We start from the raw sequence: 17,734 nt of genomic DNA, 5'->3' as shown, positions 1-17,734 counted from the left end.
AGTTTTCTTTATTTCAACAGCGAGTCAGACCACCCTGTGCAGGCATGTGAAATAAGTCTGGCTGTGTGTTGATAGATCGTATAAAATTATTTTGTCATTGACTGGTATAATTTTAAAGGGCAAGTTTTACAAATTCTAACCTGCCATTTAATGTGTCAAAAAGTCCAGGGGTGAAATCAAATCCGCCTAAGTACAAGTTCACATTGTTTTTATTTGGCAATGTAACTTTAATGGCCGTTACACACGGAAAGCTGATCATAGGCCTACATCACGCTTAATGTCCAAAGCACTAGACGACAACATCAGTGCTAGCCTGAACTAGACTTTTTTATCAATGAAAAACTCTGCTGTAGCTCTCAAATCGAATTTTCTTTATGAGGGTCTTATACATGTTTTACCCTGATTCATAAGGGCTAACATTTGGAAGTCGACATGATTTTCAAGATTTCGTTCACATTCTCTTGAAGGAAAAAACTGCCAGGCTCAGTGTTTCACAGCTGGGCCTGGTTTTGAACCCTCGCTGACATTCCCACCACACAGCTGAACACGTCTCCAAATTTGATCCGGTTCTGCAGTACATCAGCGTCAAAACCCAAAGCTGACATTTGGCCCTTTTTTAAAAGACCGCTGGCACTTAAAGTAAACGTTGTGTATACAACTTAATTAAACTGTTTTTCTGGGGGGCGTCAGAGACATTAGTAGGGCTCTTAAAAAAAAAAAAGCTTGAAAACTGTCTTTTTCTCGCGCGCTCTGATTTCTTTTCTTCCAGAGCTTTTCTGTCTCCTATTTCTGTAATTATTGCCACATGCAGGAGGTTCTGCCTGACACAAACAGAGAAAGCCTGGATCCTTTGACCCAGATTGATACGTCAACTTTAGTTTGACAAGAAGAGACGTTTCTTATGGTTTGCTGTGTGTAATCCTACCAAGATTAAAGTCAGAATGGGTGTCTAGAACATTTGATATTCCATTAGCTACAGAATAGTCATTCTTTATTTGTTGAAGCACGACATTAGCGATGCACGTTTGCTGACCTTGGAAAGAATTCACTAAAATGTTATCAGCTGCCGTCACAATTATGTGCACCATGAGGTTGCACTTTTAATATATATATATATTTATATATATATATATATATATTAGATAGATAGATAGATAGACAGATAGATTACACACACACACACACATACAGTATATACAGTATATATAAAGTATATATGCATAAAAATATATGTGTGTGTATACAGTGTAAATACACAGAAATATATATATATATTAATATAATTATACATATACACACATATTTTATGTAAACAGACTTTTTTAATGTTAGATGCAAACAATCAATTTTATAGCCCTATAGAGAGGCAGACAGACAGATTGATAGATAAGTGTAAGTGTTTATAACTAGAAATCAATTATTCATGATTTTATATATACATGATATATTACTGATTCTAACTACTATCTATAATTCTTATAATACTACTAATTATTATTATAAATAATTGTGTACATAATTATACAAATATTTGAATTAGATATGTACACACAATTCATTTATATGTATTTACTTTTATGTAAATATTTTATATATATTATTACATACATCATATAAGTGTGTGTACAGTGAATTAATTTAATCATTTATAAATTACTTTTCACATAATATATATTAATATAATATATACATATTTATATATGTGTGTGTGTATAGTTTATACTGTATACAGTGCATTTTATATAATTTATTTACTTTCTTAATTTAATTACTACATGCCATATCAATTATTTCATGATTAATAAGTTAATTTACTTTTCACAAATAATTCTTATACTGTATATTCTAATTAAATAATTGATTTTACTGTATACACACTTATATGATCTATATATTTGTTATGTATTTATTTATTTTTCAATATAAATATATATAAAACATATAAATGATCATTTAAATAAAATCTCTGCTTCTGCTGTAATGGATGCTCACACACACATAAGAGTCCTTTCACCCAAAGCAGATGTTGACAGTCATCTGTAATTGTGGGTTTCTGTGCGTGTGTGTCGCACCAAGCTAGCAAGCCTCTGTTTAAGATTGCCCTGAGCGTAACCCCAACCTAGCCTTCAACTCCACACACACACACACACCTGATACCCCTCATGTCGTCATCAAAGTCACCCGCGCTATTCACTAAATTGAGAAATTGGTTCCAAACCCGAACAGCAAAGGGCTGGTCCTGCTCAAACGCTTCTCATTTCGTAAAAGTGTTTTCCATGGATAAATTAGTCGGCTAGATAGATACTGTTTCCTTTCATTACTGCTTACTAAAATCAGATGCTATGGACATTGTTCAATGCTTTCCCCCCCTCAGAAACCATTGATGTCACTCCATCCTTCCATCCGGTCAGCTCCATTTGTTCCTCAAGTAGTGTCACCCAGCATCATATATATATATAGATATTTTTAGATATATATATATATATAACAGCTCAGAGATGGAGAGCTGCCCCATTCTCTCTGCCCATACACTGTGTCCCTTTAATCATAGTTTTCATTTCAGTACATTGAAATTTCCCTTACCAAGGACAACGTCATAAATAAAGACAAAAAAGGGTTTTGCGGAGAAAAATTTTGTACCTGCTCGCTCCCTAACTTTTTGTGCATTAGGGGACCGGATAAAAAAGACGAGCTGGTCATCTGTGAAAATTTATAATCATTTATTATGTGGCAGCTGGCGAGGCGAAGTAAGTAAAAGCGTGAAGGCAGACATCCATAAAAGGGGACGTGAAGCCCCTAAATGAAAAGCAAAGTGAATTCCTGTGTCTTGTCACAGGTAATGAGGAGCAAGGGCCTTTCTTCTCCTCGGGAGTACAGTGCGCTCGCTCTCGCTCTCAAATTTGAGAAGGATTTATCTGCGTTTGACACAGAATGGCACAGGGAAGAGTGACCTCAAGAAAAATACTTCAGTTCCTTTATTTGTGAAAATGCATTTTTAGATTGTGTTATTGATTCCATCTGTATCTCCGAATGAGCATGTCCTGATTATTCGGATGAAATCGCACTTCCCAATGCATCGCGTTCTCTGGGGTGCCGCGTGTTTTTTGGAACACAACATTCACTAGTTCCGACTGCGTTCTGTTTTTAAACAACGGAATTGTTCCCTAATTAGTTTCGTTAGGAGATAATTTATGCTTTTTGTTTGATGTATAGCAATACAATCCCTTTGCATACATTTCCACCATTTTAGAGCTGAGTTCAAAAGAAATGCATTTTTTTATTTCCCCCCCCCCCGAAACCCCCCCCCCCAAATACAATGCATTTAAATGTGCTCCATTTTTTCGTGTTTGTTTTTAGCTCGACATTAATGAATTAACTTTTTAAACAATCCGTCGTTATTGTTTTGGTGCCATTTTATTTTTAACTCAATTATATTCTAATTGATCATTTTTCATAATATGCAAGGGATGTTTTTCCCACTTTGTTCAGAACACAATGGATGATTAAACACAAATAAGGCCCATGATCAAAAACATGATAATTCATTTGCAATACTAAATAGAAAATTGACAGTCTAATGCAAAACAATGGGATGTGTGCCGCATTGTCTTTTACCCCCCGCTATCACTGGGTATTGATTCCTTAGAGGAGTCATGGGCACTGTAGTGCAGTTAGATTACACATGATTATAAAGGGAATATGGTGGTTTAGAAAGTTTAAAACTGGATTTAACTTTTAAACAATGTTAAAAATGTTTAACTTTAAAACATAAATGACAAGCTCCACACCTTTATTTATTTATTAGAACATTTATTAATAATAATATATTAAATATGTTAATATAGATAATAAAAATAGTACTAATAATAACATAATTTTATTTAATAAAATGTTATATTAAATAACAATTATTATTAAAATTTGTTTAAATATTTATTTACCTGAATATATGTTTACATGAATATTCAGTTAAATTCTGTTTAAATATTTAACTAATTATTTATTTATTTTAACATAATTTATTATTTAGATACATTTTCATTTAAATAGATATGTATTTATCTATTTAAACATAAAAACATTTATTTAAATAATACAAAATAATAAATAAAAGTATTAGATTCCACATGATCATAAAGGGAAGGCGTTTGTTTAAAAATTTTAAAACCAGATTTAACATATTTAACAGATTTATATATTTGATAGAATATTAAATAACTATTATTAAAATGAATGTTTAAATCAGGGGGTTTCCTGGCTCAAAATGAGGTGGATTTCGTAAAAACTTTATCATGGCTGAAGAAAACACTTTTTACAAGCACGTATTTTAGGTATTTTAATAATAAGACAGTTCGATTTTTGTTTTTAGAACACTATCATATACAGTGTTTCCCACTGTGGTGGGTGGACCTTGGTCCCTCTAGGGTGACCCATGTTAAAGTACACGTTAAAGATAAATTCATTAATCTTGTGCACTTCGAGAGTTCAAAATTAAGAGCATGTTCAGCGTGCAAACTGAACAAAGCAAAGGTCTATGCATTGACTTGTACCTGAACTTTAAAAGGGACTCATGTGCGCTAGAAATGCAGCTCTAATGTCACCTGAATCCGCTGTTAAAAATAAACCATCCACCCGCTAACAACCCGAACCTGATTTTCTCTGATTTAGATATCCGCTTCTGATCGCCACATTACAATTATTCAGATTCGCAGTGTTAAACGTGATGATTTTGTAACACTACACTGAAGTAGGCTGCTTTAAATTAACATTTATTTAAAATAAAAGTTCTTCTTTGCCAAAATTACATTTCTTTAATAGCCTAAACACAGGCTTTACTCCCTTCAACCTGTTTCATTACATCATTATGTTAGAAAATACTCTTATGAGTATAATTTCTGTTAAGCTTGTGTATATTTTCAGTTAAAGCTGTTAAGTTATTAAGCAATAGCTCATGTAGGTTTTTTTCCTTTGTGTTTTATATAATGACCACTAGGAGGCTTCGAGGCATGTTTTCCTTGATTGTTTTTCCTGAAGATTGTTGAAAACCAAAGTAAAAGAGTGACGCATGTTCATTGCGTTTTACCGTGAAATGAGAGTTCCGTATGTTTATTAACCCTCTGAGGTCGACAAACGCGCCGACGCGTTTTGCCGGATTTTCTCCACATTGTAGCACTATAAACTTAAATTACTCCATCATTTATGGTCATACAGAAAAAAGAAATATAAAAAAAGAATCTGTGATATTTCTCCTTTTGTATGTGTCCACTTACAATCAAATCAAAACATTGTGCTTTTGTAAAATAAAGAAAATAAACAGGGTGTGCTTTCTGCCTCTCCGTCGCGGTGAACTTTTTTTTCTTGAGCACGTCTATAAACTGAAACAAAACTCAGCGAATACTTGTCACACATTTATGAGCCATATACCTTTATAAACATTTAAGTGTGTACTTTTAAATGATCGGATTCAAAACGAAAACAAATATTCTCTGTTTAAGTAATTTGTATAAAACCAACAAGATGTCCAGCTTCTCAAACGCTTGCTCATTACAGTTAATTTGGCCACGCCTACTCGCGCAAAAGATATTCACATGCAAATCTCCACATGGAACGCGAACGCGCTCGTTACCTCAACAACAAAACACTTCACTTCACTTTTCGTCGAGTTTGAAAGACGTGCCTGAGCTTACATTGGATTTAGGCTACCTCAGAAGAAGAAGAACGCGATTTGAAGACAAGAAAGATAAGGTAAGAAATTCTTACATAGCCTAGTTTGTTATTGTTGCATAAATGTCACGTTGCAGCTGAACTGTTGCTAGATATATGGGGAATATTATAATATTTAGACCCGTGTTTACTGTGTTTGTGGATATCTGCTCAAACATAGATATGTTTATGGTAACCATAATGTTTTATATTTGAGAGTGATCGCGTTTGAATGTATCATATTTTGCAAGCGATCGCGTTTGAATGTATCATATTTTGCAAGCGATCGCGTTTGAATGTATCATATTTTGGATGAAAGCAAAACGCACCAAACGGCTTCATGTTTTTATTATTATCTCATTTCATATCATCATAACGGATGGAAACATTTGAAGTAACATGATAATCAATATATTTTTCTCTAGCTTCTTTTGGAAGATTTATAGGCTGCTATAGGTTATTTATTGTTATTATTATTTTATCCGCACTGCGCATATACCTTATGCCTACAAGGCACAACAAACCTGGTGTTCATTATATTATATATCGTTGGAAACGTGTGTGTGTGTGTGTATTCTGTGAATTTTAAAAAGGAATTTTAAAAAGCAATTTTAACCAGAAAAATCTAATATTTATTTCCAAAATCGTGCAGGCCTTTCTCTTGATATCAGTATGTTCACTTTTTTTTTTTTCAGGTCCCAGATGCCACTGAGGACTTCAACATTCACATGAGTCTCAGTACGTGAACATGGTAAAGTGAAAATCTTGGAAATGAAAGGTATGTACAATGTTTTTAGGAATGGCACAAAGGTCTCTGTCTTTGAAGTGCTTTTTTGGCATTTGTTGTGTATCTTTGGATTATGTTGTGTTGTAAATAAATCCAAACAATTTAAAAGCCATTATTTTTTAAATCTCCTCATTTACAGTATTGTGCAAGGTTGCTCAGAATGATAGGGGCCTGATAGCTCCTAATAGGGCCGTTAGGGGAGGTTCTTTGTCTTTCTCAGGTGAGAAAAGCTTACATATTAATGAGCTCTCGCATAAGGCTTTTTCACACAAAACACGTCGTAAAATTTTTAAATCAATATATTGTCTTATCTGAATGAGCAGTCAGGGTGATTTTCACATAGTTTTGCAGCAAATATTCTAGGCTACGTCATACAATTTTCAAAAGTCTTGTGAAGAAATAATCAGTATGGGTTTCATGGCCTTATTTCAGTGAGAATTTTTTTTTGTATTTTCAAAAACCACGCATAAATGTCATTATCTCAAAACTACAAACTTTTACATACATGCTGCTGATATATTATTGTAGCAGAGTTTGTGCTGAATACAGTGTAATTAGACTTTAGCCATGAAAATGTCACAAGTAACAGAAATAACCAGAAATGTCAGAGCATGTCAGAACACCTCCAGGGCCCAGAAAACAGCTCAGACCTCAGAGGGTTAAAATCAACACATTAACCCAGCCGCAGTTAATTGGAAAGTACAATTTTAATTCCTTGGCCCGCACGACCTACGGATTCTCAGCATTATCCGCAGATTTATGTCTCAAGGAAGAAATGATCCATGATCCACGCATTACTTTCGTGCGCTCTCGCAAAATGTCCTGAGCCCCAGCTCTGTTCGAGACCAGCAGGTTTTAGGGCCGGAGCTGAACCGGTCTTTCCGTCCCGGATCCACCTTTTCTGCAGTGTAAATGGGTGGAACGGTTCAAGAACGTACACAGGCCGGGAAATTTGACGGAGACGGCCGCCTCGTAACATGATTTTAATATGACAATGTCAGCTGTAGAATTTCATTTATATTTGCCATTTTGATTTTCATAGACTGGTATACAAAAAACATTTTCTCTTATTTTATGGTAGATGTCACTGCTACTTTAACAGTAGTTGATGGCGTAGCATGGCCCGATGGGAGATCTGTGAAATGAAGAGGGCTGGCATCACAGGCGACATAGTGGACATCTAGAACAGACCTCCAAATCATGCTGTCAATGATGATGCATTGTGATCCAGCTGTGGCAAATTGGACGTTCCAAACTCTTGCTTGATTGATGTCACTCTATCACAGGTGTCAAATATGACAGATATTAAAGGGGTGGTTGATTATGATTTCACATTTCTAACTTTAGTTAGTGTGTAATGTTGCTGTTTGAGCATAAACAACATCTGCCAAGTCACGATGCTCAAAGTTCAAAGCAAAGGGAGATATTTGCTTTTAAAGAAATTGCTTTTTAAGGACTACAACACACGGCTGGTAGGGACTACACGACATTCCTCCCGGGTTAGTGACATCACTAACCCTAAAATTTACATAAACCCCGCCCCCGGGAACGCGATTTATAGATCATCATGACAGAATATGCTAATCAATGATTAGAAGATAGTTAACTCCACATCAGCTACATAAATTTAAACATAAACAAAAACGTTTTTTAAATTTTCAGGACACAAGTTGTTCTAGCTCCGCCCCCCGTGCTGGGACCAGCAGCTCATTTGCATTTAAAGGGACAGACACAAAAACGGTGCATTTTTGCTCACCCTTAAAAAGTGACAATTTAAATTTTTTCTCACCCTTAAAAAGTGACAATTTTAACATGCTATATAAAAATATCTGTGGGGTATTTTGAGCTAAAACTTCACATACACACTCTGGGAACAACAGAGACTTATTTGACGTTTTTGCAATAATCAGTTACAGATATATTGAAATTACATTTGAATTCGTTTTTTTTTAGGAGGCATGAATTCTGCTGGTAATGGCAAGACTTTGGGGTTAAATTTCTTCAGAATGAATATAAACTGCATTTATGAAGTTACAGTATTGTACAGTATTGCTAGAAAGCATTAGACTTTGGCATACTTTTAGCCTGTATATTCCAAAGAACATTTTCAGTCATGATAGCAAAATGAAATAAAAAAAGCAGAGGAAAGTGTTGACCTTAAATTAATGCAACTTTTCATTTTCTTCCTTAAGGCGAGACACTACAGGTGAATAGGGTAACATTTTTAACTAGCAGATATCACCATCAAACTGTTTCAAATCAACCATTTCCCAGTTGATTGTTAAAATGTTTAAATATGCAAATTAGGCAATATCTAATTAAATATGCACTAATTTGCATATATTTAAAAAAACGAAATCTGAGTATTGGATAAAGCCAGGTTAAAAATTATTTTTTCATTGTGTTCACATATTAAATGGGAAAAAAATTACAGAGGGATTTATGGATATCTACTTTTATTATCCTGTAAATCAGAAAATACTGTCAATAGCCTTAAAAAATGATTTTCGCCATGTTTTTTGGAATAAAATGTTATATAAATCAGGCTAGGAATAATATATTTACAAATCCCTCTGTAAATGTCTTCATAATATAACTAGGTACAAGACTGGAAAGTTTGGTGTATATAGGTGGTACTGAAGTGGAGATTTCGGACTTGGAGTATAAGAGAAAAATCATTTTGAGAAAACGGGCTTTAAAGATTTATCATCAGCCAATGAGATTGCGCATTCAGCCCTTTTACTTTCACGATTGGTTGCTGATAAAAAGGAAATGACCATATTTGGATCCGACAGGATTGTACAGGAGAGCTTCCTAACGGTGCATGTGATGACAGTGTGCCGGCAGCGATCGCGGAGCAGCGGGATGATTAAGATCGCCAACTTTTGTTGAATTTATGAGAAATCAAAAGTGTAGTAAAATAAAGACCTAAATGTGTATTTCGGACTTTTTTTCACCACAAGTCTGAAAGAAGACATGTTATTGAAGACAAATATCCAAAAATCTCAAAATTGACCAGTAAAAAAAACCCCGATGTTTTTGCCTGCCATATCTCGCCTTAAGATGTGCAACTTTTATATTCAATACCTACAACCATAGAAAATAAAGAAAAACTGTCACTTTCTTTTCTCAAGGGCAGTTCATGCATGCACTTTTCAGACCTGAAATGTTTTTTCTTTTACCTTTCTTTCATTTTATAAGTGAAGACAGATATTAAGAGTAGATAGCATAATGTGTATATAAATACATACGAATATGTGGAATTGATTATAACATGGTGTCGTTAATAAGAGTCATTATTTTTGTATTAATTATTCAACAAAATTGTAAATACTGTCATTATTTGAGGGAATGTCTTGAGGGTGAGTAAATAATTTTTTTTAAATATTTTTTTTAACCATTTTGTACCTTTCGTTTGTACAAGATCTGAATGCTCAGTATCCCAAAACCCAACTTTTTGCTGTGACATTCACATTTTCTGGTCTTGGACATCTAAACTTTTAGTTTGTTCAATCGTCCTATTTCTTTTGCTCTCCAGACCTAAAGATGCACACCTTGTACTGAATAGTCAAAAATGGCCAATTTTATGTCCCCATCTGTACATCCAAGGGCAGCCCATTCATGCTTCTTTCAAATTGTTTTGTTAACTTGTATTGGTTTTTCTTTTCTTTTTATTTTGCTTTATTCCATACTAAGCCCTTTGCTTGGATGATTTGAAGTGAAGAATAGGCTTTCACAAAGCTTCGATAACCTTGGGCTGAAGTTCTGAGCAGGGTTACGCATATCAGTCTCCCAACGTTCAGACTGGTTTCAGAAATGCTTTTCATACTGTTCTTTTTTGTTAGAATAATTCCAGTAGCTCGAATAAAAAAAGAAAAAATTCCTAACAACTTCTTTCTTTTTTCTTTTGCAGGGTCTCTTCATCTTCCTGATATATGGAGTGTACAACACTGAGGTAAGTCCGCAGTGCATCTCAAGGCTGACTGAGTGAGTGAGAGAAATGACATGATGTTTCTGATGGGACCCCCACCCCGCCAAAGGAAGGTTAGGGGGGTGGCGGATTGAAAGCGAGACTCTTTCTTTTTTTTCCACATGAGCGTCCCACTGCCCTTCATGCTTGGGCTAACTTATATGCATCCAGTCCCACCATTAAACACTGACACACGGAGTAAAGAGCCAGTCATCCCTCAACCACATTGGCCAATATTTCACTGCCTCTTTAAGTTTTTAAACTCACGGTCTTCCATTTAACATTCTGACATTAGAGCTCTCCGCCGGTTCAGACTCAGAGGCACAGGGAGAAGCGGATATGTATGCAGGACGGCGGGAAGATCGGGGGGAAATTTACCTGCAGAATTGCTATTACCATTTAGATGCTCTTCTGAAGAGTGGAGAACTAAACACAAGTGTTATGAATTGGGGATGAGGCGAATTTGTTCTAAATTGTCGTCTTGGAATTCAAATACGAACAAGGCATCTATCTATCTATCTATCTATCTATCTATCTATCTATCTATCTATCTATCCGTTTGTCTATCTATCTATCTATCTATCTATCGATCTATCGATCTATCTATCTATCTGTTTGTCTATCTATCTATCTATCTATCTATTTATGTATCCGTTTGTCTATCTATCTATCTATCTATCTATCTATCTATCTATCTATCTATCTATCTATCTATCTGTCTATCTCTATCTATCTATCTATCTATCTATCTATCTATCTATCTGTCTATCTGTCTGTCTATCAGCTATCTATCTATCCGTCTATCTGTCCGTCTGTCTGTCTGTCTATCTATTTATCTGTATCTGTCTATCTGTCTGTCTGTCTATCAGCTATCTATCTATCCGTCTATCCGTCTGTCTATCTATCTATCTATCTATCTATCTATCTATCTATCTATCTGTCTGTCCGTCCGTCCGTCCGTCTGTCTATCTATCTATCTATCTATCTATCTCTCAGTCTGTCTATCCATCCATCCATCCATCCATCCATGTCTGTCTGTCTGTCTGTCCGTCCGTCCGTCCGTCCGTCTATCTATCTATCTATCTATCTATCTATCTATCTATCTATCTATCTATCTATCTATCTATCTATCTATCTATCTGTTTATCTGTCATTCTATCTGTCTGTCATCTATCTAAAAATATTTCCCATGTTTTGTGCTCTCTGCTCCCATCAAATGTAGTTTAAAAAATCAAATTAAATTTTAATTAGTCAAAAAATTAAAAGTGGTTTGTCAAGCTTGAATTGCTCCAATGGCAGGAAAATTCCTTCATTAATTATTCATTTATTTAATATTATAATACAAAAAATAAAATAATTTAATCAATTAATATTATTTTAATAATTGTCATTTGAAATGTTAACATAATATTTAAAATATAGCAGACCAAACTCTCTTACCTCACTCTTAGCACATGGATAAGGGGAGTTTGCAGACCTCAGACCTCAGCTTCTTTTATCCTCCTCTCCTTTCTTCATCTCCACCATGAGTATTGATGGAGCTCCCCTGCCTTTTGTCTACCTTTGCCTCTACCTTTTCAGTGCCTACAAAAGAGGTGTAAGGAGACGGCCCTGAGAGCGGGCCCCGTATTGACACAGCAGAGACTCACCGGTGACCCTCTCCGCATTGTAAAATAAATCATCGCTGCATTCTTGCTTAACAGGCTTTTTTAGTACGTCGGAATCTATTTTCCAACCCCCGGCTCTCCTTGACCCAGAGGTCTTCACAATTTGTGTGCAGCTCGTGTCTGCTTTACACTTTTTTCAAAGGGGGTTTTGTAAATATAGAATGTAATAATCTGTGCGAATTTACCTTGTTCCCTTTGTGCAGTTAAATGACAAAAAACAATAGCAGATTAAGTTTCACCATCTGACACCACAAAGGAAATTCTCATATAATTGAAAAATTGAGGAGAATGATCAAAGTGTTTGTAAACAAAGACTAAAAAAGTCCCCAGAATATTTAAAGAGCGGAAGAAAGAGGCCAAAGTGAAACGATCAACCCTGTCTGCTCTGATTTAAAGAAATTCACGCTTCTCCTGGGACAAAAAAAAAAAAAAAATCTGTTTCACACGTCTGTACAGTTGATTATATGTAAAATAATCAACTCAGTCGAGAATATGTAAAATCAGCCATTCGTGAGAGAGAGTGATCCCGAGAGATTCACATAACATGCCATTTATTCCCAATGTGCATGAACCATTAGTTAAGACATGAGAATATTTTACAGTCAGATACTTTAGATACCATGTCAATTATGTATAGTGATTTGTTGAACAGGAGATTGCTTATAATAATAAAATATTAATTATGCCCAGTATACGGTATATTGTGTTCTCCTGCTTAGAATTAATAGAATAACAGGTTGCAATTCAATTGATGATAATTTCCCTTTCTAATTTCTCTTTGAGTTTTTTATATACAGTAGATCATCCCACCCCAAGAACAAATTAAAACTGACCGCTTTGATCATTAAATTTTTTTAAATATAATTTACTCTGTTTTTACTTAATAATAGTCATCCCTGTTTTATGACCTCTGCTTTTTCTTTTCTTTAGCAAATGTGTCCATTTGCATTGCTTTCATATGGAAATTTTATCTAATGTATTTTTAGATTGAACATTAGGGCTACATCACTTTAAAACCTTGAGAGGAAAACAGCTAAACTGCTTTTAAGAGCAGCATCTTCACACCAGTTCCTCCAGTTGCTGGAAATGCTCTTTCGTCAAACAGCTTTCTATGATTTTACCTGGAATAAAGTGATTTGATTTCTTAGTTCTATTCGTTAAAGCTACAGCGCACTTGATTTGCTAAAAAGAAAGTGTGAGAGAGGGAGAAAAGAGTGTCTGTTTGCAAATCTGACATACTACCGTTGACTCCGAGCTGTCAGAGCTTTTCAGTTCTCTTCATTAACTCTGTTGTTACAGTGATAGTGTCTATTCAAAACAAGCCAGTGTGTGTATATCTGCATGGCAGCAATAATTTATGACAACAGCAGAGCCTAATGAAGTCATAAGAGCTAATGCATATTCACCAGCATAGGGCTGGAGCTTGTGCCGGACTCGTGCTGGGAAATGCAGGCAGGTTTTTTTACGGTCGCTGACAGCCAGGCTGGAAAATAATATCTAACAGGCCAGGAAACAGCTGGACTGGATTGTAAAATGTTAGGAATATTGTCATACAGAAAATGTAGATTTTTTATACAACTATATACACACACACACAACGACTCCTAGTTTGCAAAATAATATATATCATAATAAGTAATGTAACATGTTACATTTTATATACTTTTTATATTAAAATAAATATAAATAGGAATATATAATTTTTGAATTAATTGTAGATTTGACTTAAAGCTGCAGTCCGTAACTTTTTTGGGTTAAAAATTATCCAAAATAAATTTTTGAGCAAGTACATAACCAGCCAGCGTTCAGAACGATCTGCTTGTCTTCGCTCGATTCAAAACGGTAAGCTTGTAATAATGTTTTTAATTCCAGTGGTACTGGTGGATTTCTGCGGAAAATTGGAGCATGTCTTTGCGTCATTACGTCACATCTGTACACATAAAGAAGGAGTCTCGGCTAGTAGGCTATGAGTGTGTGAGGATGTTGGAGGTGGAGATTTATAGCCTTTTGCACTTGATATAATTAAACTTATCAATTTGATGGCGGATCCAGAAAGGTTCAAACGACAAGCAATGACAACTGGAGATTCACCCGTTGCAAAACGCAAAAGACTTCGGAGTGGCTACAGAAATAAAGACACTGCAACCGGCCCATGCGAAAACAAGGATAATATCGGAAGGGCATTAAATGTAGTCACGCAATGCTGATGTTGTTAACAATTTGAGAACAAAGTATAATTTGCACGGTTTGACGCGTTATGATAAGCGATTGTTAGATTTAATCGGCGCGATTTACTGCAGTGCTTTTTTCCCCTTAGTTGGTCAGAACAAAAGTGGATGTTACTTGTTCAGACGACATTTTCCGGTGAAAATTCTTATGTTGGTCATACTTCCAAAAAGTAGAATCTGTGATTGCGAATGACAGGATCCACACCGTCGCGGCGACTGACAGCCGCACATTCTCCTCAGAACATTGGATTCCTCCGCGCTGTGCCGTGCCGAGGCACAACCCACGTAAAGTTGATAATTCCGCAAATAACTGCATTTGCAGATTGCGAACAGAGATGGCGACAAAGAGGAAAAACTACAGACTGCAGCTTTAAAAAAAATCAATGTTTTAGTTTTATTACTTTATTCATACATTTTGCATTATATATATGTGTGTGTGTGTGTGTATATATATTTCATTTTTTATGTTAATATACTTTAATATAATTAATTTGCAACAGTGAAAGTTCCACTTAGAATATGTACAGTATATATATATATATATATATATATATAGGCTACATAATTCTATGATTTTGATTACAATAAATGTAAATAAAAATATATAATTTTATTATATTTTAATGTACAAATCATTTTAATGTAATGTTATATAAAATATATTTCATACATTTGCTTTATTTACAGTAATAATATAAAGTACATTAAACATAATTTTTTACATTCAGTACAAAAATAAATCAAACATGATATATTTGTTGAAACATTACATATATTGCATTTTCACAATAATATGAATTACTATAATTACTTTTCAGCAGTTGATTTTTCTCCTATAAACATCATAAACGTGATGCTAGAAAAAAGGCTTTAAATTTGATGTGTATTAACGACTAATCGACTCACGTCGGCGCGAGTTTATTGTAATGTGTGTGTCATTCTACATGCATCGCCCAACATCCCAGTTTTTCTCACACAGTCCAAATGTAATTTGTTCTGCAAGGGTGGTCTTTTCCTCTATCGCTTCATTTCCGCGGCCCCCTGTGCTGTGTGACGGATGAGAGGTTAAGACGCTCTCCTTACTTTGCCCACTCTACGTGTCACATTCAGGACCCATTACATGTGACAAACTGGAACATTTTGGTCTGCGGCACTCATTGACTTTTATGCAATGGCGGCTATTTACTTTCTCTATTCCCAGTTCGGATTGAATTTCACCTTCCTGGGGCCAAGAAGACTCATGCGAGCGCAAAGTGTTTTGTATTAAGTGTTTAGTATTGAGTCATGACATTTTAACCATCCACCCCCTCCTTGTTATCCACAGGTTCGAAACACAGTCAACAGAATCAAAGAAAGAAGAAAAGCCTTAAATTTCTCCGTAAGTTCTCCCAGCTTGCATGTTTTCTCGAATACTAGAGGATTTCTTTATATAGTGCAAATGTCATAACTTAGAGTGTGTTTTGTGCATGTTTCGCCCCCCGGCCCTGTTTCACACACCCACTCAGGCCACCTCAATCCAGCCAATGTCAAGCAGCAGCCCTGGGTTACATGTTTCTAATCCTGTGGAAACTCGTCCCTTCACATTAAACTGTCAGGGCAGTATTTATACGCGAGGCTGCTGTTGACGGAGATCACTTAGCTTCACCAAAGCGGTTTAAAAGTAGTTAATAGACACCCCCCCCCATCGGCGCACCACCTCACCTCACCTCCACCGACACTATGAGCGGTTCCTCTATGAATGGCCACATTAACTCTCCTCCGGGCTTGTCACGGTTTATGGCCTACGGCAGTTTGTCCCGCTCGGCCCTTGCAGTGCCACCAGGTCATTGAGAACGGAATGAGACAATTTCTAAAGGCGGATTGATTTTAGAATATGGCCCCCCTCCCTCTTCCCTTTGACCCCCCTGACAGGCCCGACACCGTTAAGACTGGGACTTGTAAAAAACGACTGTGGCCCCATACGCGAGTGCCAGGTAGCAGCTGATAAATCGTAGCGGGTCGTATTAGCAGTGGGACCCTTTAGCGCTCTCTGGGCAATTTTCCAATTTTCAAAGTCCACGCGATGAGATTCGCCGGCCGCGTGTGGCGGATGGTTTTTTAGCTAATGCCGTTTTGCGTCATAAATCTAGAGGTGATATACTGTATCTCGCTGAATAGCTTTGGTGCTGGACGGGGTCCAGAATGGGAAAGGAAAATGTACTCTTCTTTATTGGATTAGAGCAGTGGTCAGGGAATGTACTGACTTCCAATATTGTAGTAATAACCTACAAGATGTACTGTAGATGGATGTTTGTTTGGTTTTTTTTCCCCCTGAGGGAATCCTTACGTTTTTTCAACTCATTGTAGAGTAATCTAATGTTTATTTCTGTAACAGTTTTGTCCAAGACCACCATAGCAACCACCTAGAATGCCCTGGAAACCAACTAGAGCACCTTAGCACTATCATAGCAACCACTCAGAACATCTTAGCAACAACCCAGAACACTCTAGCAATTCTTAGCTAAAGTGTGTCAGACAACTGTCTGTCCGTCCGTCCGTCCATCCTTCCATCCCTCCCTCCCTCCCTCCCTCCCTCCCTCCCTCCCTCCCTCCCTCCCTCCATCCATCCATCCCTCATCCATCCATCCCTCCCTCTATCCATCTGTCCATCCATCCATTCCATCCCATCCATCCCTCAATCCATCCCTCCATCCATCCATCCCTCCCTCTATCCATCCCTCAATCCATCCATCCATCCCTCAATCCATCCATCCATCCATCCCTCCCTCCCTCTATCCAGCCAGCCATCCATCCATTCCATACATCCCTCCGTCCGTCAATTCCTCCACCCATCCATCCATCCATCCATCATCCCTTCATCATCATCCCTTTATCCATCCCTCCCCATCCATCCATCCCTCCATCCAACCATTCCTCCATCCATCCATCCATCCATCCCTCCATCCCTCCATCCATCCATCCATCCATCCATCCATCCATCTATCCACCATCCATCTCTCCATCCATCCATGCATCCCTCCATCCATCCATCTCTCCATCCCTCCATCCAACCATTCCTCCATATCCATCCATCCATCATCCCTTCATCCATCATCCCTTTATCCATCCCTCCCCATCCATCCCTCCCTCCATCCAACCATTCATCCATCCATCCATCCATGCATCCATCCATCTATCCACCATCCATCTCTCCATCCATCCATCTCTCCATCCATCCATCCATCCATCCATCCGTCCAATTTAGAAATCCAATATTTGTGATGGTAATGGTGAAAATATCACACAATTCAGCTTTAAATCAGGCCTGTGAATATGGTAGATCTTGATTAATTTGCTCTAGTTATTGTTATTAATAATAAATTATTATTTTAAATGATGA

General features: G+C 36.5%; 1 protein-coding gene across 1 annotated transcript in view; it reads left to right on the top strand.

Annotated features, from left to right (window-relative positions):
• Window positions 1–17,734, top strand: part of LOC311085861 (adhesion G protein-coupled receptor D2) — a gene marked incomplete at its 3' end in the record, with an annotated part of 45,743 nt that overhangs the window by 26,798 nt on the left and 1,211 nt on the right. Inside the window, exons 22-23 of the mRNA XM_084118478.1 lie at window positions 10,404–10,445; window positions 15,680–15,733. Coding sequence (XP_083974604.1) covers window positions 10,404–10,445; window positions 15,680–15,733 — 96 coding nt within the window. The remainder of the gene's footprint in view (window positions 1–10,403; window positions 10,446–15,679; window positions 15,734–17,734) is intronic.

Source organism: Abramis brama, assembly GCF_963993115.1.
Source record: "Abramis brama genome assembly, chromosome: 6".
Lineage (NCBI taxonomy): Eukaryota > Metazoa > Chordata > Actinopteri > Cypriniformes > Leuciscidae > Abramis > Abramis brama.
The sequence above is the reverse complement of the archived record's forward strand: the minus strand, read 5'-3'. Positions and strand labels throughout refer to the sequence as shown.